Genomic DNA, 25,614 nt, shown 5'->3' on the forward strand with positions numbered 1-25,614 from the left:
AATGGAGGGAAGAAAGGGGGAAAAGGAAAGACAGTAGAATGAATTGGACATAACTTTCCTATCCTTGTATATGAATACATGACCAGGGTAACTTCACATCATGTACAACCACAAGAATGGGATCCTAATTAGAATAAGTTTTATTCCATGTATGTATAATATGGCAAAGTACACTCTACTGTCATGTATATCTAAAAAGAGCAAATAAAAAAAAGAATGGGTTCCTCTTGTGCTCTACCTCCTATCATGTCCTCTTCCCACCCTTTAAAGTTGCTTCTCTTAGTTTCCTACCTCCCTAAGTGCACTTTCACTACTTTGCAAACTTCATACAGGTAGAAATCAAGTCTGATTTTTTCCAAGTGTATGCACAGATAGCAGATACAGTGCTTGTTTGATCCAGAGTCAGAAAGGACTCAGAGAATATCCATCAAATGAAAGAATGACTACTGAATGAATAAATTCTCAATGGTCTTCCTCACTATCGGATGGGCAAATTACAGCCTCTGTTCTCTTTTGAAGTATTGTCTTTTGTAGAAGAAGGAGGTGTCTTGGGTAAAACGACAGAATGAATACATGTGAAATCCCTAACTAGTGGGATTGGCTCAGGACACATTTTTTAATTCTGAATCTGATTTGTAGTCACTATCTCAAAGTACCCAGTAAGCATACATTTCCTGTAATTCCTTTTATCTGCAACCTGCCCATCCCAATCAGAGCTTCCTAACTTAGATGGGGAGGATGGTGGAACTGGGAGGTGGGATAAAGCATTTCAGAAATGTAGGAAGGGCATTTTCATTTTTCAGCAAATGGGGACACAATTTATTGACATTTAGAGGCTGGGAAGCCTGGAGACCAAGTGTCTGGGACAGTACCATACAAAGCCCTGAAGAATTTTTGGTCCCCATCCTTTGCCCCAACATTCGAGTATGAAAAAAATGCTTTTGTTTGTAAAAAGAAATTCAGTTTTAGTTCAAATAATTACAAACATATAAGCATCTGTGTGGGGCTTTAATATACTGGAATTTCCAGGAGTGGATTTCTTGGAAAAACCCATAGCTCCTTTACTAGACTTGCTTAGCACTGCATAAAGTCACGCCACCCGAGCAATGCTTCCTGCAGGTGGAATTGAGTTGCTGGTAAGAGCCTACAGTCTGCTTTTGTAGCTGTGGTGTTCATGTTGATTTTACCATGGATGTAATCAATCCTTCTGACTGAAGACAGAAAGTTGTTGATTGAAATGAAATGTTTAAAAATTATTAAAATTCACAAAAAGTGCAAAAGAAACATAATTAAAATTTCAAGGGAGTCTTCAGAAGTGCCAAATGCTAAAAAAGAGTTTAGCATTTGGCACTTCTGAAGTTATTAAAATTTAAAACTACAGTAAGACTTTTGGGACACTATATGATAAAAAGTGTTCATTGGATTTGATATAGTGGAGAACCGCTCATCTTCACTTTGCTTTCATCTAAAAAGAACAGTTCATTGTCAAGCCGGCGCCATGGTACACAAAGAAATAATCCCAGTGACTCCAGAGGCCGAGGCAGGAGGATTGCAAGTTGGAGAGGGTCATTGACCAAAAATTAAAAAAGCGCTGGGTATATGGCTCAGTGGTAGGGCGCCCCTGGGTTCAAATCCCAGTACTACAAAACCAAAATAAACAAAAAAAGTAGAACAAAGCGAAAAGAAAATGTCTAGTCAAGAAAATGGAACGGAACAGGATGTAATGGCCAGTGGCTGGAAGCCATCTGACCCCAGACTTCACACTCTGACCGAAAGTCGAGTGTGAAAGTCGAGTGTTGAGCAGGAAAAGTCGTTTCTCATCTCTCGTGGTGAGAACCAGGTGAGAAATGCAGCGCACACGGGATGATCCCACAGCACACTGCCAAGGCTCTATCCACAGTGCCATGCCTCTGCCTTTGCCAGTCCGGATTGCGCAACTCTGTTGGCACCCAGGGGCAGGAGCGTCAGGTGGCCTCAGTGTTCTCTGTTGACAAACAGGGCCGCACTCCTGGGCACTCCGGGGGATAGGTGCCCCGAGGCCACCCTGCTGGCAGAGCCCGGGGTGGACTAGACCCTCCTTAGGGTTCTGTCCTCAGTTCTTCCTCAAAGCCGGGGTGTGGTCTCTGGGGTGCCGGGCTGCGGTTCCAGGCGTGGCTGCGGAGAGCCCTTTCTTTTCCTGGGGGGAGCCTCCCTCTCCCCGCCTCCAGGCGGCCGGGCGGGGCTCCAGCCGAGGTGCTCAGTCCCAGCAGGGAGCGGCAGTTTTTGCAGCGCCAACGCTGTGGCCCAAGGCTTCGTTCACTTTTGGTAAGAGGCTTCCCACAACCTTCAGATCTCCAGATCTCAGGTTCTCCGTCGGGGGGAAGGACAGAGGGCACTCCTGGAGCTGGTTGTTGGCCTTACTTCCCACCATCAGCTGGGAGTTCGCAGACCCGGCTGCCCCACCCTCCACACAGCTTCTCTCTTCCCTTCCCCATCCCCCGGACAGCAGCCGCTCTCGCTGCGTTTGTCTGGAACTTAGCTCCTGGGACTCTGGCTTCTTTCTTGCAGTGTTGGTATCTCCGGGGACACCGGAGAGGCTGACCTGCGAGGGACAGTTAAAACAGAGGTGTCACTCTTAGCTGAACCCTCCCCCTCCCCCTCCCCCGAGGTATCCGTGATCTCGGTGTATGGGAATTTCTGATGCCTTCCACTTGTTGACTCACTCAGCACCATGCCGAGTTGAAAGTTGGTGCACAGCCTCAGGTGGTCCTGGATTGATGGATGTCCACAGTTCTGAGACATTTATCCACACTGCCAGTGAGGCCAAGGGGCACTCAAGGAGCAGCGGCCTGGGACCAGCGGGAAGAGGGAATTTAGATCATGCACTGAACAGGAAATTAATGCAAAGGGGGATAAAGGGTCTTTGGTGGAATTGGGGCTCATTCTTTTCCTCTTCATTTTCTTTTAATTAGCAAAATTCTAACCTAGCTTCTTTCTCAAAGACACAATGAGCAGAAAGCCTCTGGATATGCCCATTGCTATAATGCAGGGTTTTGACCCATTTTGTGTCACTATTCCTTGGGTAGTTCTGAGAAGAATAAGGACCTTTTCTTAGAACAATACTTTTAAAAATGTAAAATAAAAGAGGATTATAAAAGAAGCCAGATGCAATATACTTGTCAAAATATTAAAAAGACTTTATGATATAATATGTGCTTTAAAATTAATGCATTATTAAATTATAAGGTCTATAAGTTTTGAATCTAATAGCTATCATAATTTAGAAATAGTATACAATGTAAACAATATTCAAAATATAGGTGACACCTGTAATAAAAGAAAATATCAAATTTCTATTGCTGACAAGGTTATAGATACTGCTAATACTGCTGTGGCTTCTGCATGCCTATATGATTGAAGAAATGTTAAATTTCAATTAGGTATTAGTGAAAATTAAGTTTTTTAAATCCAGTCCATGGGTCCCAGGTTGAGATCCCCTGATAGTACAAAGCATTATTCAGAAAGTTAGGTAACTTAGCTTCTAGCTTTGATACTCCATTAACTAGCATCTTGATGTTAGTTTTGAACTTTTTTGAGCCTCAGCTTCTTCACTGTACAATACAAACGGAGCACAACCTGGCACAGAGGTGTGAAATAAGTACTATTTATTAGAATCTGTCTGTCTCCTTCCTAAGCTTTGACTATCATCATTAAATCCAAACCTGATACTTGGAAGATAGTCTATATATATATCTATATATCTATATCTATCTATCTATCTATCTATCTATATATATATTTTTTTGTTTTTGTTTTTGTTTTTTTGAGAGAGAGAATTTTCTTTTTTTAGTATTTATTTTTCTGTTTTCAGTGGATCCAACATCTTTATTTTTATGTGGTGCTGCGGATCAAACCCAGCGCCCCGCGCATGCCAGGCGAGCGTGTTACCGCTTGAGCCACATTCCCAGCCTGTCAATAAATATTTATTAAATGAATAGGTGAGTTAGAGAAGGTTGCTTGTGACTACAGCTAAAAAAGAAAACTCATCAAAGAGACAGCTAGTGGTTTGGGAATTGACCCTGTTTAAACTGTAAGATGCTGCTTTTTTAATTCACTGAACAAATATTTACATAAACACACCTGGAACTGGAGTGCTTGAAATGTCAGCCAGAGCCCATGGGTCTCTGTGTGGATCTGTGTGGCTGGTGTTCTGCCAGAGAAAATGAAATTTAGTGTTGATTGAAACCAGGATTCTTTTGCAGAAGTTTCTTCTCCATCTTGACTGCATCTAGGCTTGTTAATATAATGTGTTCAAATACAGGAAATGTCTTACAAGAAATGGAAACAGACTCATGAAGAGATGTTTCTGGACCTAGATATTATACATTCTTCTATCCTCTGTTCCTTTTCACCTTTCCCTGTTCACTACCAACTACAAATTTCCTCTCTGATTCTGAAGAGTTGGTAAATAGGAGCAGGATTGGTACCTTGCTAAAAGCTGCCTAGACTACGACTGAAACCAATTAGTCACTTTTTTTTTTTTTTTTTTTGGTTGTTGTTGGTACTGACACTTGAACCCAGGGGCACTCTACCACAGAGTTACATCCCCACCTTTTGTACTTCTAATTTTGAGACAGGGTCTAGCTAAGTTGCTGAAGCTGGACTTCAACTTGGGATCCTCCTAACTCAGCCTTCAGAGATAGTGGGATTATAGGTGTGTGCCACCACACCTGGCCCAACTAGTTGCTTCTTAATTCCTAGCCTTAAAAGTGTATATAATCCAATAAGTATAGTTGATAATAATACTCCAGAAAAGTAGGTCCAGCCACCATCTCTGTGAAAGTACTAAATTAGAGTAGAGGGTGGGGAGACAACTTTGTGAAGAATAGGAACTTTAGAACACACTGGGGCTAGGTGTGCCTATAACTTTGTGAAGGGCAAATACTGATGTTATGTGCTGAATTGTATCCCTCCCCCAAATTTATATGTTGATAATCCTAACCCCTAGTATTTTAGAATGTGATTATATTTGTAGATTGGGTCTATAGAGAGGTAATTAAGCTAAATGAAGTTATTAGGGTGGGGTCCTAATCCAATATAAATGGTGTTCATATAAGAATAAGAAGAGACATCAGGGGAATATATGTACTGATAAAAGGCCATGTGGGGACACAAAAAAGGTAGCAAGTCAAGGAGAGGGGCCTCGAGAGAGAATCTTGTCTTTTTGGTACCTTGATCTTGGACTTTCAGCCTCTAGAACTGTGAGAGTTTAAACCACCCAGTCTGGGGTATTTTGTTATGAATTCCTAGCAAATGGTTACCCTCTCTGACACCTCTGTCACTTGCTCTAGGCTGCCTCGCCTACTTACTCACAAGAGTCTAGTACAATTGACTTTCTGTAGTTGTGTATAGGTTATATGAAAGTTGTGTGTAGGTTATATGCAAATTTTATGCCATTTTATATAAGGGACTTGAGCATTAACCAGTTTTTGTATCAGTGGGGGTTCCTGGAACCAGTCCTGCATGGACACAAGGGATGACTTTACTCCACACAGACACCCTGAATGGTTCTTTGGATCCTGTCTGGTGTCATTAAAGCCTTACTCACCTTCATGATTCTGTTAGGAAAAGAAGAACTTGGCATCTTCAGTGAATGATTCAGGCTAGCTATCATGCTCTGTACATAATAGGTGCTTTATAAATACATGGTGGGTTCTGAGGTGATGGTGTTAATGACCATTTTTAACTACCGGAAGGAAATTCCCTCCTATTCCTAATGAATTTCCAAGCCTAGTTCAGCACTCAGGGAGCTTTCATTTGGTCTATTTGGGAGCCAGCAGCCCCAGCTTTATCTACATCAATGGAGAGGAAATACCTGTAATTATCCTGAGAGCAAATCCTACCCTCTGGACGGGATATGGTGATTGTATTCTATGGTACTTTCTTGTTCTTGGCTATTTGTTCCAAAGTGACCCATGGTGTCTCCATAGGAAAACAATGTGTCTTAACAACTACGATGTGTAGAGTTGAGATTGTAAGTGTTCCCCAAGAAAGTACTGGGTCTTGGATATGTAAGTTTGTGCTTCTGTGAGCACCTTCATGATGCTTAAGGTGCACAAGGGGCCATCTCATTCTCTGGCCATCTGTTTTATATGATAATGATGGGATTTTCAAGGTCTAGGTGATCAAATCTAAGCTTGTTCTGAATCACAGAGCAAGAAGGGCCTTTAAAGTCAAGTAGACACATCCACCTATTTTAAACTCAGAGAAATGAGTCTCACAACCTCCATTTCCTCATTTATAAAATGTTGATGATAGCTGGGCATGGTGGCACACACCTGTAATTCCAGCATCTTGGGAGGCTGAGGCAGGAGGATGCAAGTTCAAGGCCAGCCTGGGCAACTTAGGGAGATGTTGTCTAAAAATAAAAGCATAAAAAAGATGTAGCTTAGTGATAGAATACCTCTGAGTTCATGCCTACTACAACACCAAAAAAAAAAAAAAAGAAAAAAAAAGTTGTGCACTATAAAATGCCAGCCACGTATCAAACCTTCTGTAAATGATTTTTTCATATGTTTTTATTATGCCTGGGATCAAACACCTATCCATAGCAGCTGCCCAGTGAATCATAGTGGCTCATGATGCAGGTGTGGAATTTGGGCAAAGAGACTAGGAAGTATATTTTCTGTTCTGATTATGTTGCAGGTTTTGTAACCCCTGACATTCTTTGCCATAAAAATTCACAGCTCATTGGAACAATTATATTTGTTACTAGAACAAGTATTTGAATGCCTGCCTATGAACTTCCATTTCCCTTTTCTCTCCTTGAGAGGCACATCAAGTTTTAGAGAAGGAAGGGAACTTCAAAGCTATCAAACTCAGCTCTTTCTCCCATTGATAAAGATAGCATGGCCCAGCATGATGAAGGCCGAGCCCTTTCAGGAACTACCTGGAATGGGAACCTGGGACTCCTGACTCCTGACACACCCTCAGACAAAGCTGCACCACAAACAGGAAACTGTGTCATCTAGTTGGACATAGGAAAGGTGTGAGCTATTAGGAAACCTAACACACCTGTTACATCTGTACATCTGATTCTGTCCTAACCAGTCAAGGAGTGAACTTAGTGTCTCTCCAACCAGGTTCAAATAGCAGATGTATAATTTGTAATTAAAGAGTCTTTCCTCATTGTGGTAAGACCTCACACACTGCATTCTAGGGAATGATATGCTTGAGTAGTTATCCTGTTTCTGTTTACAAAGACTCCACCCTTCAAAGCGTCCTTATGTGTGAGACTCTGAGAGGGAATCCTAATGTTCCTCAGGCTGATGAATAATTTTCTTGTGATAATTTAACAGATTCAGAAAACCAGGGTGCAAGTTGATTCTTGCTGTGTGACTGGGAGTAAATTAATTTCATAATAAGCCTCTCTGGTGAGACTGCACACGGGCACACATAGGCTTATGCAGACCTTGCAAAGAAATTGGAAATATACTTGGTTAAAAGCCAGCTGTGGGCTGGGGCTGCAGCTCAGTGGCAGAGCACTTGCCTTGCAAGTGTGAGGCACTGGGTTGGATCCTTAGCACCACATAAAAATAAACAAATAAAATAAAGGCATTCTAAACAAACAAATAAACAAATAAATAAATAGAAAATAAAAGCCAGCTGTGCATGATGGAGTTGAAAGAGACCCAAGGTGTGCTTACTCCTACACTAGAACATGAGAAGTCAAGTTCCCACCGCAAGCAGAAAACAGACTTTTAACAAAAATTTAATTCAGTCAAAACCCTTAACTTTCAAATAAAATAATCTAATTCACTAACTTATTTATGTATTTATTTTTGGAGTCTTAAATGCGAGTTTTTCTTATGAAAATATAATTTTTGTTATCTGCTTAGCAATTGTATATTGGTTTGGTGAAATTGTCAATCCTTCCATTATAATGCTTTCTCTGATTATAAAATAGTGTAAATATAGGCTAAGGAAACTGGCAGGAAATTTCTCAGCAGCAAAGGGAGTCACTGCTTCATTGCAAAGTCCTTATTAGTAATTCTCAATCAGTAATTCTTTGAAGAAAATTCTTAGTTTGTCCCTAAAGAGTTGGGGAACTAAAGAAGCCCAATGTAGCTCTAAGCCTTTAATCGTCAGAGAGTTGTGTATGATTGTTTCTCTTTCCTGGATGATCTAGCACTGGTAAAGCTGGATGATCTAGCACTGGAGAAGCTTAATGTTTAAACAAATGTTTGGAGTGGTAATACCTCCAGAGGAAGAGCTCCATGGTAGCATTGCAGGGCTAAGTGAAGATTGCTTAATTTTCTTTATTTGCTAGTAATATAGTAATCCAGTTCCTGAACGCACAGGCAAGAACAGCACTGTTGTACGCAAGGGGAGGTGAGCCAAGAGGAAGGGTGCAGCTTGCATAATGCTTTCAAGATTTTCAGGGCAGGTCCTTTCCTTCTCTCTCACCATACTTTGGACCTTTACTTTGAGTAATCCAATATTGCTGCACCCTAAGCTCATTGTATCTACTTGTACAGGAAGGTAATGTGTCATAGTTCACATTCTTTCTTCTTTTTTATTTTTTGCAGTACTGTCTTCAGCTGTTATTATTATTATTATTTCATTTCATTATTTCATTTTTAGACAGGGTCTTGCTGAGTTACCCAGGCTACCCTCAAACTTGAGATCCTCTTGCCTCAGCCCCTCAAGTAGCTGGGATTATAGGTGTGTACCACCATACTGGGCTTTCTTCCTTCTTCTTTATTCCCAAAAACTAATTGTTGCAAATTTCCTTCAACATGTGTGTCATATTTATTTTCATTTCTGTTCCCATTGTCTAGATCCACTACCTGCATTTCTGAAACAGAAACTTAACAAATCTTCATATTCCTGATCATCTCTTTTAGACAGACTCTTCTTTATTCTTTTTTATTTTTGGGGTACCGGGGTTTAAACCCAGGGGCACTTCATCACTATATCTAGTCTTTTAAAAAATTTACTATTTTGAGGCAGAGTGTCACTAATTGCTCAGGGCCTTGCTAAGTTGCTGAGACTGGCCTTGAACTTGCAATTCTCCTATCATCCTCCCAAGTTACTGAAATTTCAGGCATGTGCCATCACATCTGGTAGACAGAGTCTTCTCACCATGGACTCTGCAGTGCCTAGCATAATGCCTGGTATATAAACACTCAAAATGCTGAACTCAACCAAATTTTTCCAGTTCATTCCCTCAGCTTTCCTCAGGGTATCTTTCTAAATTAGTTTCATTAAGAACTTCCAGGAATTCTCATTGTCACTAGAGGGATTACAGGTTCAAATCCACACCAGGCCTGGGCAGGAAACTTCCATGAGTCATTTAGACAGGGTGTGAACAGGAACTTTGTGCAGGGCAAAGATGGCTAGTGACTACTCAGCTCCAGCCAAATATTTCCATGTGAGAATGTGGGCCTGCTATTGTCAAAGAGGCCAAAATATGGAGATTTGGGGGTGATAACTCCCAAATATTTAATGCTAGCAACTAATCCAAGCTTTAAGAAAACACTGTGAGTCAAACAAAACACAACTTGGTCTGCAGGTTTGGTGGGCAGGCTGCTGCTCTGTGAGCCCTAGGTGGCAGTATGGTTGTCTAGGATTAAGCTCAAGCCTAATAACTGTTAATAACCTATGTCTATCCAAACTTCCTCTTCTCAGAATGCGCCTGCCCTAGGATGTCCTCTTACTCTTTGTTCACAGGCAGTTTCCATACCAAGTGATTCTACTTCCTAAATCTCTAACCCAAGTAGCAAAATTAGCCTAATGAGGGCCCTTATCTAATGCCCCTATTTCTGCTCACATAATTCTTTTCTCTTCAGCTGCTTGTTTTACTCCCAGAGGCCCTTCCCATTTCTTACCATTCTCTTTTCCACACCTCTCTGTTTTTTTTTTTTTTATTATCTACATTTCTAATGCTGGCATACACTTATCACTCATGTTCATCACTGCAATAGACTCTTAACTGATTAACAGAACTAGTCAACTGATTTTGTTTCTCGTCCTGAATAATTTTGCTTTGAGATTGGATTTGTCTTCTCCAAGCTACCTTCTGTTCTCTCCCTTTCAAGAACTTTGTCTTTTCCATGAAAAGTCTCAGTTCCCTAGCATATCTCTTTATAATCTGGTTAAGATATTTCTTTCTTGTCTAGTCATCTCAGTTTCACTCAAATCTGGTTGGCTTGCCATTGCTCAAACACATTCTGGCCCTTTTCACTGTATCAGTTGAGGTCTCTGGGAAACAGTTGGCACACTCAGTGTTTAATGAAATAACTATTTACAAAGGTGCAAGCAGGCTCAAGGGAAACCACCAAAGGCGGTTTGGGGAGATGTTAAGTTAAGGGAGCAGTTAGTTGTTAGGACTGCAGCTGAGGAGAGGGCTACCCTACAGGAATCCAGGATTTCAGCTGAAGAATATATTCATTGCTCAGGCTTGGGTGGGGCTTGGTAGGCAGGGAAAGGGCTGGAAAATAAGTATCCTGACCTCTTTCTTTTTCTGTCCTCTAATCTTCTACTGGTGCTTTCTCTTGGATGAACTCAGTGGGAAGCCAGAAGATGAGGGAGATCAGTTTAGGCATACCTTAGAGATCTGCTCTCAGGGCTCAGAACACCCACAGAAGAGGGTGGAAAAGTTCTGACAGGCAGGTACTTCCTCTCTGATTCTTTTACTTATGCTACTCCCTTCTCTTGGTGCACTCTCCCACAGAATTTCCACTTATTGAATGCTTCCAGTCTTTTCTGCTCAGATTTTACCTGTTTTGCCAAGCTTTCATTGATTACTCTTTTTCAAATCCTGAGCGTTTGGCTCATATTGGTTGCATGGCACTTAGCTTCTGCCACTGGAGCTAAGGGTAGTTAGAGGTAGTTAGATGTGTGCACATCTTTCTCTAACTTGAGTGGGGATGTGTCCTAGTGCTTTGTATTTTTCTCTGCACTTAGTATTTATTTGGAATGAAGTTCTACCTTTATTCAGTGTGTAGGATACATCTGATATATAAAGGTATTGAATAAACCAACCCATCATTTTATTATTATTATTATTTTAGCAAATATCACTGAGCTCCTTCATTGTGCCAGGAGCTGTGCTAGGTACAGCATCAGGCCTCCTATCACCAAAGCTTGAATCCCAGTTGAAAGGAGTACATGTTGGTTCCCCTCCCCTTACAATTATACCTTCCTGAAATGTCTTTTGCTATTCCTCATCTTAGCCATGGTCCAGAGTCCAGCCGGGTCGCAACTTTTCTAGTCCCCCCAGCTAACATTGATTCTGTAAGTCTTATTACCTATTTGTCTCTCTTGGAAATTCCTTGTGGTCACTCATTTATTTGTTGACATTTTGATGCATCTAGTTTCCCCGAGAGATTGAAACTTCATCATGGTTGCAGACTCTGGTTCTAGAAACTCTGATTTCTTCTATCACCATGGTCACTTGTGGAGTATCTGGTCATTTGTGGAGTATCTGGTATTTTGGTCGTTCCTGGGGTGGTTCGGACAGTTGGTGATATAGGCAGAAAACTTCTGTAGTCTACCAAGAGTGTAACAAGAGCTCTTTTGGTCACCTCTTCAGGAGTAGGTGCCCAAAATTTATGAACTTTGTTAAAACTTTAATAAATATTAATATTATAATTAAATCGATTATTTAATTATTTATTTTTCAACTCCTCCATCACCTTTAGACTAGTAGAAAAAGTATTGGGCTTGGTTTCCATAAATATAGATTTTCATTTCAGCTCTTAGATTTAGCTAGCATGCCATTTAACTTCTCTGAACCTCATTGTCAATATCTTTTTTGGGGGTGTGTGTGTGTACCAGGGATTGAATTCAGGTGCACTTGGCCACTGAACCACATCTCCTGCCTGATTTTGTATTTTATTTAGGGTCTCGTTGAGTTGCTTAGTGCTTTGCTTTTGCTGAGGCTGGCTTTGAACTCGCAATTCTCCTGCCTCAGCCTCCCTAGCTGCTGGGATTACAGTGCCACCCCACCTGGTTTATTGTCAATATCTTTTTTAAAACTTTTTTTTAGTTGTAGATGGACATAATACCTTTATTGTTGTAGATGGACACAATATCTTTATTTTGTTTATTTATTTTTATGTGGTGCTGAGGATCAAACCCAGTGCCTCATACATGCGAGGCAAGTGCTCTATTGCTGAGCCCTAGCCCTAGTCCCAGGCCCTGTCAATGTCTTTTAATAACAGTACTTAACTCATAAGACCATTATGAAAATTAAGATGATGTATATTTCCTATTGCTGTTGTAACAAATTACCACAATCCTTATGGCTTAAATATATATATATATATATATATATATATATATATATATATATATATATATATATATATATATTTTTTTTTTTTTTTTTTTTTGTAGTGCTGGTGATTGAACCCAGGGCCTTTTGCATGCTAAGCAAGCATTCTACCACTGAAGTATAGTCCCAGATCCAACAATACAAATTTATTATCTTATAGTACTATATCAGAAGTGTAGCACAGGTTTCACTAGGCTAAAATCAAGGTGCTGGTAGAGCCATATAACTTCTGGAAGTTCTGTAGAGTTCTAAAGTTCTAAAGAATCTGTTTCATTGCTTCTAGAAGACTTTCCAGCTTCTAGAAGCTACCCACATCTTTGGTTTACTATCCTTTTCCTTCATCTTCAAAGCCAGCAACATTTCACTTTTCTGACCATCACCTTATGGTCACGTCTTCCTTTGTCTCCAGCTGGAAAAAGTTCTCCATTTTTAAGGATCCAGGTGATTAGATTGGGCTCACTTGGATAATTCAGTATATTCTTTTTGCATCTTAAGGTCCTTAACCACATCTATAAAGTTGCTTTTGCCACATGAAGTAACATATTCGTAGGTTTGGGGGATTAGGATATATTTGGAGGAGGTAATTATTTGGTTTATCATAGTCTATACACTGGTTCCCAAAGATTCATACCCATTCCACATGCAAAATTTGTTCACTCCAGTCCGAGTTCTTCCAAAGACTTCATTCATTACTGCATCCAAATTATAATCTAAGTCTCATTAGCTCAAAAGTCTCAATTTCAGTATCTAAATAATCTAAACCATGTGTGGGTGAGGTTCTGGACATGGTCTCTTCTGGGACACAATTCCTGTCCATCTGTGGATCTGTGAAACTAAGGATACAAGTTATCTGCTTTCAGAGTACAATGGTAGGTTAGTGTAGGATAAAAGTTATAGAGTTAAAAGTTATAGAGTTCTAGAGTTAAAAGTTCTGGTTAAAAAGGGGAGAAAATGGGAGTAAAATAGAAGTCACATGTCCCAAGAAGTTTCAAAATCTGGGTGGACAAGTTATATTAGATTTTAAGGCCTATGAATAATTCTCTATGGTTTTAAGCTCTGCCCCCTGGGAGGTCAGTCCTTTTTCATGAAATGTAGTGTGTGTTTGCAACAGAGTAGTTAATTTTTATTTAGCATTTATTCCCTCTGTTTATCTTTTTTCTCACATTTTCTAAAATCAGCTCGAAGAAATCAAGCTGTGTCTTTAATATGGAGCTTATAAATCTTCTCAGCTAGATGTTCAATGCCATCTTTTATAAGTTCTATTTTTTATATCACTGCGATTCTGTTAATCTTTTTGTCACTATATAACAAGGGTCCCTTTGTTCCACTGACCAATAGTATTTTTCTTAATTTATTCTGAAAAGTAATATCCATATTTCAACTAATAGTGTGTTCATGTTGATTTAAGTATTCTCCAAGGTTAATTTTGTTTTGTCTACCTCTTTATCAATTTTCACTAACATAGTCATATTTTTACAGTATATTCAAGACAATCAACACCTTTTAAAAATTGTGCTTCTCAACATTCCCCTGGCCTCTGACTACTGTCTAATTCCAAATGTGGCCCAAAGGAGCAATGAAATAGGAGGACATACCCACAATGCACTTTTTACCCCCTCTGAGTTCCTGCTAACACCTCCCACTAGTTGGACCCAGGCAGAGGTCAGAGGACAAGGGAGACCAAGTGATGTAGTTATCAGGGACACAGCCTGATATCTGTCCAAACCATACACCCCTAAAAGAGAGTGTATATTTATATATAAAGTATATATATATTTGGACCTATAAAAGTCTAAACCAATACACCCCTACGTGGGCTGGAAATAGGATGAGTGGAAAACAGAGAATAGCAAAAAGTTAAAAATATGTTAAATATTCAAGTCATTGATCTTTTCCTTTCTGATTTATACCTTTAATGTTGTGCTAAGAAAATTTTTATCTTACTCAGGGATGACATAAATGTCTACTTAAATTTTCTTCTAGCATTTTTATGGCTTATTTTTAACACTCAAAAATTTAAATTAGACCTACTTACATTAAAAAAAGAAAAACTTTCCTTGTAATTTGGACTTTGTTAGCAGCATCTGGCAAGCTCAGCTATTCTTTCCTCAGCTCCTAAAGCCAGAGATTAGGAGTGGGACCAGGTCAAGGGTGAGGTAATTTCTGTCTATCAGCGTAGGTCCTTATTAGATGTACAGTAAGTTCTTTGTAATATTTTGGAAACATAATTGTGACCATACATATTTAATGGAATTTATTCCTTTTTTTTATACTGGGGATTAAACCCAGGAGCACTTAACCCCTGAGCTACACGCCCTGCCCTTTTTATTTTTTATTTTGAGTCAGGGTCTCATTAAGTTGCTTAAGTCCTTGCAAAATTGCTGAGGCTGGCTCTGAACTTTCAATCCTCCTGCCTCAGCCTCCTGATTAAGGCATGTTCAATCCTCCCTGGTATTAAGGCATGCTCCATTGTGCCTGGCTTATTCTTTCATAAAGATACTCTTCTGCATTTGGCATAGCTAAATGTTATTTAATTTGTATACTTTTGTTCAGGAAATAAATTATTAATTTATTTTATTAGATTATATTTCTTGATTTCAGTTCTGAAATTTTAGCCACTGTTTAAGTTCAGTATGCATAGAAAGTTGAATTTGCACATATACCTATATTTGTAGAAAACTCATTCCTTAAACACCTTTCTGAACACTTCTGGTGAATAGCACTTTTTAAAAAATTATTATTATTTTTTTAGTGATGAAAACAACAACTTTATTTATTTATTTTTATGTGGTGCTGAGGACCGAACCCAGTGCCTCACATGTGCAAGGTAAGCGCTCTACCACTGAGCCACAATCCCAGTCCTGAATGCCACTTTTTAAAATCAAGGTTAAATGAATAAAAGAGATGTAAAGATCTTCATTGTTGGGAAAGATAGTTCAAGTTTCAATAGGGCAGATCTTAGGGTGTGACAAAGGCAAGGAAGGCCAGGTGCCATATTCTTTCAGAGTGATTATTGCATTAAAAACAAAGTGTAGCTATGTTATTTATTTGCAAAAACTTGGTCCAATCACCCACAAAATTACAACACTCTTCAGTAGCATGTAATTAAATTGCTTTCTAAATGCCACCTGACAGTTCAGCAGATACGTAAGGAGAATGAGCAGAGCAGAAATTTGTTAAACATGCAAAATCTTCCATCTGACTGAACAGTTGTCACATGCATTTTAAAGTAAGTGTATTAAAATGCATCCAGAATTTGTTTTACTTGGTTATGGCAAGGCCAACAGATCAGGAGATGACTGCCATGAAGGAATTAATTTTTACTCAGAGTTCTTAAGAGACAGAAGGCCCAGCATGCCATGTAAGGGCCATATGGGGAAGCACCTGGGTAGGTCAGGAGGCAGGAAAAGTGAAGGGGAAGCATGGACAAATGCCTATAAGATGACTTTTATGAGGCAGGGGGAAAAGGCTGACTAGCTTTGGAATTGGCTGGTTGGAATAATTTAGTGGACTCTAGGGGCTAAAGGGGCTGCCCCTAGTTGTTGGATACCTGGCCCTGGGGAGATTAGAGTTGAGGAATATTCCTCCTGGGATATAAGGGCCAGATAAAGAAGGTAGATCCCAGTATGGGCTCTGGATTGACTGACTTACATATCAAAGGTATGCTGCAGGCTAGTCCTCACTGTCTCCAGGAGTTAACTAGGTCTGGGAGGGGCAGTCTCTCTAGAATTATTAGCAAGGCCCCAAAATGTTAAACCAGCATAAATGCAGGAAAAGTCCAAACCAATACACCTGATTGTTAAATACCAGGACTCAGAATATCTCCAGGAAGAGGAAGCACCAGCTTCTTCTTGGTTTCATGAGGTGTCAATGCAGTGCCCATGACAAGTGCCATGAATAGTTCTGCACAAGCTACCTGCAGGCACATCAGATTAAAATGAAATCATGTGAAGGAAACATAGCCTTCGTGAGGTAATGTCTGACATTTTCTTGGTGCTCAATGTAGTGATAAATCAGTGTCAGAAACAATTTCCTTCCTAAGATTTTTCTGGATTTAGATTTGCCCTTCTATAAGTCAGTGGATGTGATTATATTTGTGTGTCAACCTGAGTGGGCCATCTAGTGCTCAGGCATTTTGTCAAACAGTATCTGGGTTTGTGTATGAGGGTGTTTCTAGATGACATGAATATTTTAATTGGTAGATGGGGTAAAGCAGATTGCCCTTCCCAGTGGGGCTCATCCAATCAGTTGAACAAAGTAGAACAAAAAGGTTGACCCTCCCATGAATCAGAGAGAATCCTTCTTGCCAGAGTGTCTTGAGTTAGAACATTGTTCTCCTGCCTTGGGACTCAGTTGGAATACTGACTTCTTCTGTGCCTGAGCTGGCCTTTGGACTGCAGCTATACCACAGGCTCTCCTATGACTCTGGCTTATTGACCACAGATTCTGTTGGCCTCCATAACCATGTGAGGCAATTCCCCAAAGTGTCCTCCATATATTAGGGAAGGTGATAATGTTTATTTTTGGTGTCCTCCTTCATTCTTTTCTACCTTCTCCAGTTGAACCTTGGTTTTAGTCTCTTTTGATTATGTGGCTTGGAGGATATACCTGGTTTCCTTCAGCTTCACTTTTTCCCCGGTATAAAATGGGAATAATATCCACTGTGAGTTGTTTGCTGGCTGCTGCTGATGCCTGCATGCTGCTGCAAAGGGCATTCAGAAAAATATGCTTTGTATAAAAAGAGCTCATTCTAGCTCTGGCCCTGCTGCTGACATTATGTGGCTTTTGGAAGATCATCTTGTGCTTTGAGCTTCAGTTTTTAAGTGTTATCAAAAACTTCAGTGTGGGTCTGGGGTGGGCCCCATGCAATTGGAATTATCTTTTAAGATTCTCTGCACATGGGAGGGGTGATTTTTAAGTCTTGTTGCTTTTATCTTATAATCACTTGAAATATATCCAAAACATTTCAATGACAGGAAAGCAAAGCTAATGTCCATTCTGATACAGGGTTTTTTTTTTTTTTTTTGGTTGTTGTTGTTTGTTTCATCGTTTATTTTAGTTTTCTTTCCCTCTGTGTGTGAAAACTTTGAAATATATACAAAAATAGACTACCACAAGGAACATCCATATATCCTTACCAGTTGGCTTCAAATTATTAACTCATGACCTATTTTTATTTCATCTCCACCAATTTCCAAATACTGTAATATTTTCAAGCAAACACCAAAGCATTTTGATCATAAGAATCATAGTTTATATTTCTAAAAGGTAAGGACTCTTAAAAATTGTATCAATGGCTGGGCATGGGAGCTCTAATACCAGCGGCTTGGGAGGCTGAGGCAGAAGGATTGTGAGTTCAAAGCCAGCCTTAGCAAATTAGTGGGGCCATAAGTAACTCAATGAGACCCTGTCTCAAAATAAAATATGAAAAAGGGCTGACGATGTAGCCTCAATGGTTGAATGCCAGTGGGTTCAATCCTTGGTACTAAAAACAAACAAACAAACCAAAAACCCAAAATCCAATACTATTATTGTATTTCACCCCATTCTTTTAAAAACTTCTTTTTGATTTATTTAGTAAGCTAAAATTTCATACTATTTACTCCCTTTCACCTCATTACTTGGGGTACAATTAAGCCAGTGGGCATTTTTCTGAATTGTTGAAGAATTAGTTTGTCACTTAACTAGTGATGTAGTTGTCCTAGTTTGTTTTGCACTGCTATAACAGAATTCCTGAGACTGGGAAACTTATAAAGAGCAGAGATAAAGCCTTAGGGCTGACTGAATTAAATGAGCTGGCAAGCCCACGTGGGAAGAACTAGTTCTGGAAGAGCAGTTTTCCAGAGTCTCATCACCTAGGCAACTAGACAAGAGCCTGACTCATGCTGTGTAGACAAAGCTCACTTGTGCCTAGACCCTGGAGCCCACAGGGATCTAGGCCACTAGAACTCAACTAGTAGTTCAGTGCCCAGATCTGGTGAGATGACAAGGTGGATGATGAGAGCTGGAGGTTATTTGTCATCTGTTTTTCTCTTTGGTTTTGGAAGTGATTTACAAAGGTAATCTGTTAAAGGTTGGCCCTGAGGAAGTATGTGCCTAAAGTGTCAGCTACTCAGGAGACTGAGGTAGGAGGGTCACTTGAGCCCATGAGTTTGAGACTAGCCCATGCAACACAGTGAGGCCTTGTCCCCCCACCCCTAATAAAAAAACAAACAAACAAACACTCAACCCAAACCAAAACAAACCCACCACCACCACCACCACCAGAGTTGGCCCCTAGTTATTGAAACCTAAAGCAGAGTGGGGTCAGCCTGAGTATGTCTGAGATAAAACACTCTATAATGAACCACACGCTCTCCTCAAAAGTAAAATAGCAAAAGAATTTTGACTACAAGCTTTCTGGTTGGTGAATCTTTCATTAAGATTATATTATATAATACAGAATTTACGAGAAAAAAAAAAAAGAATGCTCTTAATAACCCTTGCTTAGATGCCAGCTCTGTTGGAATTCAGCTGGGTGTCCTGGCTGCTTACAACCCAGCAAGTGGCCTGTCACATGACACAAAATTAGGGCGCTTTGGATGCAGGCTGTCTGTATTGTTTATTCAGGAAGGGCCTGCTGTGGACTGCGCAGACCAGACCCTGGAGCCAGCCAGTAAGTGATGTAAGTGGGAGGGACCCAGGAAGCTGCCTAATCTTTCTATCAGCAAGAGTTGTACTTCACTTATGCTGTAGATATTTCAAAGCATTTACTTTGATCCTTTAAGAGAGGCACTAAATTGATTTAGGATTAATCGAGGGATTTTTGTCTAACTTAAAAGCATCACATTATTTAATTTTAAAATATATTGCATGTGCCACTTGTTAAATGAAAGTTAACTGTTTTTGTGTATTTAGTAATTATTTAATGTGTGTTTCACATTTTAAGAATGTAGGGATAAAGTGGCTGGATCTTTCTGTGTCATTGGTAGTTAATTTCTTTCTTTCTTTCTTTCTTTTTTTTTTTTTGAGGCAGAATTTCACTATGTTATCGAGGATAATTTGAACTATTGGGCCGAAGTGATCTTCTTGCCTCAGCCCTGGAGTAGTTGTGACTACAGGCATGTACCACAATGCCTGGCTTTATTTCTTAAATAAACAAGAATATAGGTTTCTGGGATGACTGAGAAGTCAAATTAGTTTCGTGCTTCTGCCTTGTTTTTGTTGACAGGGGTTTCTATTTCTTCTTGGCTGATTTCAGGGTTAGGTTTGGCCTTCCTTTCATTTATTGCCTTCTGGTTAAGATTGTGTGGCTGTCACTTCCATAAATTGTCTGTTTTTTTGGATTGTTGCTGTAGACTTGCTTTAGGTTAATGTCAGAAATTCTTGTTGGTTGCTGAGTGATGTTTTCTGATACCACTTCTAATAGCAGATGCCTGTTTTGTTTCCCTAACATCAACCATTTCTCCAGTACCAACAGTTCAGTTCAATTTTGACATTAACTCCAGGAGTTAGTTTAGACTCCGTGTGTTCAAGGCTTAGTCCCATAAGACTGCCCCTGTTTCAGACACTTGCCACAAATGAGGCCCCAGGACCACACTTGTGTCTGGTCAACACAAATTCAGGGTTTCCCATGATCCCCCTCGGGTTTGATAATTAGCTAAATTACTCCCAGACCACAAGAACACACATGTTTCCTGATTTATTATAAAGGACATAACTCAAGAATGGCCAAATGGTAGGAATATGAGGGGCACAGAGTTTCCATGTCCTCCCAGAGCACCCCGCTCTCCTGGTACCTTCGAGTGTTCTGGAAGTTCATGGAATCTTATTCATTGTTCAAGAGTTTTAGTAGAACTGAGAATGCAGTACCTCTTCCCTCTTGAGGGTCAAGAGCGGGGCTCAAACTTTCAACCCTCTAATGACAACCTATGTTTGGTTTTTCTGACAACCATCTCCATTCTGAAGTTATCTAGAGGTCCTACCCTGAGCCACCTCAATAGCATAAAGTTAGGAAATTTCAAGGGTTTTAGGAACTTCATACTATAAATGGTGAATGAAGACCAAGTATATATTTTATTATACCACAGTTCCAAAATGGGATATTAAAATTGTGATTAGGCGTTATTTCCCTGGATTATTCTTTTGTCTTTGATGTTATATCATACTCTGTCTTCTCCACAAACATTATATGGACGTGGGGTTCTGATCTGGATTTTTAGATAATGTTACATTGTTAGAATGAGAGAGTAATTAATATTTAGGGGTGTTTTGAAACTTGAGACATTTATTCTAAAGCATTTGTGGTCTTGAGATTGTTTATAGTTAAAAAGTGAAATACGACTGCAAAGGCTAGGACATTCTGCTTGATGGCTGATATTAATGAAGGCGATAAAACTGGTACAGAGTACTTTGTGTTTATACTGAAGGAATAAGCTGAAAGAAATAGCCTTCTTGACTTAGTGAGGGAAATATTTGTGTAAACTTTGAGAGAAGACGGAGGTCAAATAACCTCAGCTGGAGTGGCTGGAAACCAGAAACTCAGCCTGGCCTCCTCCTACATTGTCTTTTTTTTTTTTTTCCCTGAACAAAACAAAATTCTTTCCATAGAGCTAAGTAGTGTTAGAGCCATGGAAAAATGTTTTCCTTTTTCTGAGAAGTGAGGAGTTTTGCTGTGATTCTGTCATTCTGTGAGTGTGCAAAAGAAAGGCCGCATGTGCGGACTGTGTATTCACCATGTACTCACCATTTTCTTCATTCCCTCACAAACAGCAATATCCTATTTGGTGATTCTTTCCATTTTTCAATCTAAAAGAAAAAATAATCTATTTGAATAATTTTGAAAATTTAAAATGTAGGGTTCGTTAAAGAAAACTTGAAAAGTACACACCAAGAAAAGGAAAAGGTTATTTGCAGTTATACCAAAACCATTGCTAACATTTAGGTGTCAGTATCATGAAAAATGTTTCCTTTTTTCTGGGAAGTTGTGTATAATATCACCCCCCTCCCCCATTTAATAGCATCACACAAGCATTGTTTTGTTGTTGTTTGTGTTAGTTCATTTTTTGTTGTTGTGACAAAATACCTGAGATAATCGATTTGAAGGAAGCAAGATTTATTTTGGCTTATGGTTTCAGTCCATGTTTGCTTGGCCTTTTTGCTTTGGGCCTGTGGTGAGCAGCACATCATGGTGGGAGCGGGTGGAGAAGGAAGTCTATTTACCTCTTTACAGCCAGGAAGCAAAAGGAGTGGGTGCTGATAATGCCAAGGTTGCGGGTTCGTTCCCCATATGGGCCACCAAATGCTGCAGTCTGGCTGGGCACAATTCACGAGCCACTTGTCAAGCAGGAATGAACTTTATTTTTAGAACGCACACCTCATCACCCGAGCTCTCCAGGAATTCCCTCAGAGCCCAACTGCCACCACCAGCTCTTCCGGCCAGCCTCTCAACCCCCACTCCTCCCGCTCTTGAGGCCAATTGGCTAGGTCTCGTGGGCGAAGCCAAAAGAGTCCCCCAATGAGCAGCTCCGTGGTCTGAAAGGACGGGGAAACAGCCCAATGAGCATCACTGCAGAGGAGCCAATCAACTGGAAGTTTGCTGGGGCCGTTTTGGCTGTGGCTCTCAACAAGTGTGAAAGGGTGTGGGGTTCCGACATTCCCTTCAATATCCCCAATAACCTAATCCTTCCCTTTAAGCCTCATTTCCTACAGGTTCCGCCACCTCTCAACAATGCCACAGGCTGGAGACCAAGCTTTTAATACATGGGCCTTTAGGAGACATTTAAGATCCAAACTGTAACATCGTTGATGTATAATTGTCCTAAGATCACAGAAGCAGTATAATGTAGTGGTTTAAAGTCGAAGCTCTGATACGGAAGTACCCGGGCATAACTTGAGAAGGTTACTTAAGTGCTACCTGCCTTAGTTTTACATTTGTCAAATGGGATGATAATGGCAACATACTCCTAAGTAAAAAGCTATGTAAATGTTACACTTAAGTTATTATTTTATCACTGAAATAAAGATTTTATTACCATAAATATACTTACAAAGTTGAAATTTTTATAACATACAGAAAAGCAGGAGAAATAAAAATCATCCATTATTGTAAAATTCAGAGAGAAACAGATAAGATTTTGGAGTTTCTTTCTTTTTTCAGTGCATTTTCTTTTACACAGTTGAGATAATATTGCATTTCCATTTGTATCCTTATCATAAGCATTTTATATACTCTGTAAACATAATTTTTAAATATTACATGAATCATCTCATCATCATTACTTGACCTTTCCCCCAATATTTTGACATTTAGGTTACTCTTTGCCCCCCTGTTAAACTGAGATAATTATAGATTAACCTCAGTTAAAACAGCCAGGGACCAGAATTGTCCCTGACCAGAGTGGAGCCTGCAGTGGTTCTTTTAGTCCCAAGGTGTAATGAGGTCTAATCCACAAATCAGGTAACAGAAGTTTGACCATATTATAAATAAGTGAGAAATATTTTTACAACAGTTTTTTATTTATTAGAATTAGAGGTTATTTTCTTAGACTAGATCCCCAGGATCAGAAATGCAGGGTCAAGGGATAATAAATGTTATTTTTTTGAAGATCATACTGATTTTAGATGTACATCAACAGTGTATGAACCTTGCCCAATTTCTGGGGACCTCCAAATACTCCTCCCTCCATGCCTTCCTGCCCCAGCTCTGGGTCACTTCTTGGATCTGAAATATTGAGGAATAGTTGGCATCAGGGGTGCCCAAACTCTGAACTAGAGTTAATTCTAATTTAAATTAGCACCTTTGACTCCTCCTCCTTACCCCACCTCTTTCTTCCTCCCTAGCCCTTTCTTTGCTTCCTCTAATCCTCTTATACAGCTTTCCTTTTCTCCTATCAGAGAGGATATGATGGAATTAAGTCATGGCCATTAAGAAGTTAGTGACCTTAGCAGCTAGAATCATTGTTCCTCAGTGGGGTATTTGCATTTTAATAAAGGGTTCATGAAGTAGTGTTGAACTCAAATGACTGAACATAATGTTGACATTTGGGCACCCAGAGAGGGTGATGTCTTGGGTTATACAAATTATGCCAGTCTGTGGTATCCTAGATGTAGGCCAGTGCTGTGGATAGGGTGAAGTGAAGGCCAATCTCTGAGAAGCCTCAATTTCCTCTTCACCAAAGCATTTACTTCAGAATAGAAATATGTTTTCCTAAAGGTAAAATGGGTCTCTCAGAGGAACTATTAAGGAGAAATTGTTTACTGAATTGGATATAATAAAAGACTGGTCAGCAGCATGTGTAGACTCTTTACATAAAATATAACTTTATGATACCAGGCAGGGCTCCTTTTATGGCTTTTTTTTTTTTTTATCATCTGGTTGAAATTGCTAAAGGCGTGGAGGACTTTTGCTTGTGCATCTGTAGCCAGTGATTTGATTAAATTGCATGTCCCTGGGCAAGCAGAGCCAGGAGGTCTCTGCATGGGGCCGAGGCTCTGATTAGCATGCTCAGACCTCTGAGTGGCAGAAGGTGGGTTAATTGATGGACTATTTCTACTTCAGCAAGGTCACAGTTATCTTTTAAGGCAAGGAGTACTACAGTTCTCTATTTGTGGACTTTCACATTTGTTTTAATGGATTGAAAAGTCAGTGTGTGTGAGAAGAAAATGGGAGGCACACGGACACAAAGAGGTAAACTCTAGTTTTTATAGATGGACAAGGATGGGTAGAGACAAGTTCTTAGGAAGCTCTTAGAGGGCAGGTCATACCCTGTGCAACTACAGCCCTAGGTGGTCTGAAAGTAGGAGGAAGGGGAGACAGGAAAGCTTAGTCAATTGTCTGTTTTCAGCCATATGAGCTTGGAGGCTTCAGAACCCTAGTCAGCAGGGAAAGTATCTTGAGAGGAGATGACGGGTATCAGTGGGGGCTGGCCAGACATCAGCCTCCCCTTGCTCTATTCCAGAGTGGTCCTTCTTTGGCCCTCACCACCTCATTTCTTTCCTTCTAGCCTGATCCAGCCTGATGATGGCCCCACTGGTCACTGTGGTGTCCAGCCCCCGTGCCCGGCTCTTTGCCTGTTTCCTCAGGCTAGGCACTCAGCAGACTGGCTCCCTCCAGCTGCATACAGGGGCCAGCTGTGCATCCAAGAACCACTATGAGGTGCTGGTACTAGGTGGGGGCAGTGGTGGGATCACTATGGCCGCTCGCATGAAGAGGAAAGTGGGTGCAGAGAATGTAGCCATCGTGGAGCCTAGCGAGGTAAGTCTCCCCTTTTGAGTACACCAGTGTGTGTGTGTGTGTGTGTGTGTATACATGTGCGCGCATGTGTGTGTGTGTGTTAGGAATGCGGGTGCGACTGTCAGGTACAGGTTTGCATGTCTTCACATTAGGCTGCTTTTTTATAACCAGGAGGAGAAATACTATCTGAAAGGATTGGGGGAAAGTGGAGGGAGGGAGAGAATGAGGACGGATCTCTTGGCTTTTTGTGTTCCTTAGGGTTGCCATAACAAATGAGTACAAACCAGTTGGCTCACACAGCAGATATGTATTATCTCACAGCTCTCAGAAGTCTCAGACCAAATTATTGACAGGGTCACACTCCCTCTGAAGGCTGGGTGAGGGACCCAGGCAGGGGAATTCATCCCATGCTTCCCTCCCAGCTTCTGGTGGTTGGTGATAGTTCTTACCACTCTGTGGCTTGTAGATGCACCACTCCATTCTCTTCCTTACCTTCACATGATATTCTCTGTGTCTCTGTGTCCCTGTGTCTTCACAGCTTGTATTTTTGTTGTTCTTTCTTTTGTCCATTCAAGTATAACCTCACCTTAATGTGATTACATCTGTGAAAATTCTATTTCCAAATAAGGTCATGTTCACTGGAACTGGGGTTAGGACTTGAACGTATCTTTTTGGGAGACACAATTCAACCCATGATACCCTCCTACTCCAACTCACTGTTCAGAGGAAAATCAATTGTCATTGTACTTTTCTATCTCTGTTGCAGTCTGGAGAAGGGATAGGGATTTGAGGGGCAGAGAGGTCCCTGGAAAGCTGTCAATGGGTTTGAGAAATTTAAGTGTAAGTGGATTATAAACAGATTATAAGGGAGAGAAAGAAGTCGATATTAGGAAGGAAGATCAAGTGAGGCAATGTTCCATGAAAAACATTTTAAGATTGTACAAAAGCTTCGGAAAAATATTCAAAAATTTTGGCTGTTTGCACAACATTTCCCAAGGAACTGAGTGTGCACCAGCTGGAATCTCTCTGTTCTTGGGAGAAAAAAAAAAAAAACAACATGAGTCCATGACCTGGTTTGACA

General features: G+C 40.3%; 1 protein-coding gene across 1 annotated transcript in view; it reads left to right on the top strand.

Annotated features, from left to right (window-relative positions):
* Positions 1-2,217: 2,217 nt before the first annotated feature.
* Positions 2,218-25,614, top strand: part of Sqor (sulfide quinone oxidoreductase) — a 46,581-nt gene continuing 23,184 nt past the window's right edge. The window contains exons 1-2 of the mRNA XM_076848545.2: positions 2,218-2,304; positions 24,304-24,554. Coding sequence (XP_076704660.1) covers positions 24,318-24,554 — 237 coding nt within the window. The 5' untranslated portion in view covers positions 2,218-2,304; positions 24,304-24,317. The remainder of the gene's footprint in view (positions 2,305-24,303; positions 24,555-25,614) is intronic.

The sequence above is a fragment of the Callospermophilus lateralis genome, chromosome 3 (assembly GCF_048772815.1).
Source record: "Callospermophilus lateralis isolate mCalLat2 chromosome 3, mCalLat2.hap1, whole genome shotgun sequence".
Taxonomy (NCBI): Eukaryota; Metazoa; Chordata; class Mammalia; order Rodentia; family Sciuridae; genus Callospermophilus; species Callospermophilus lateralis.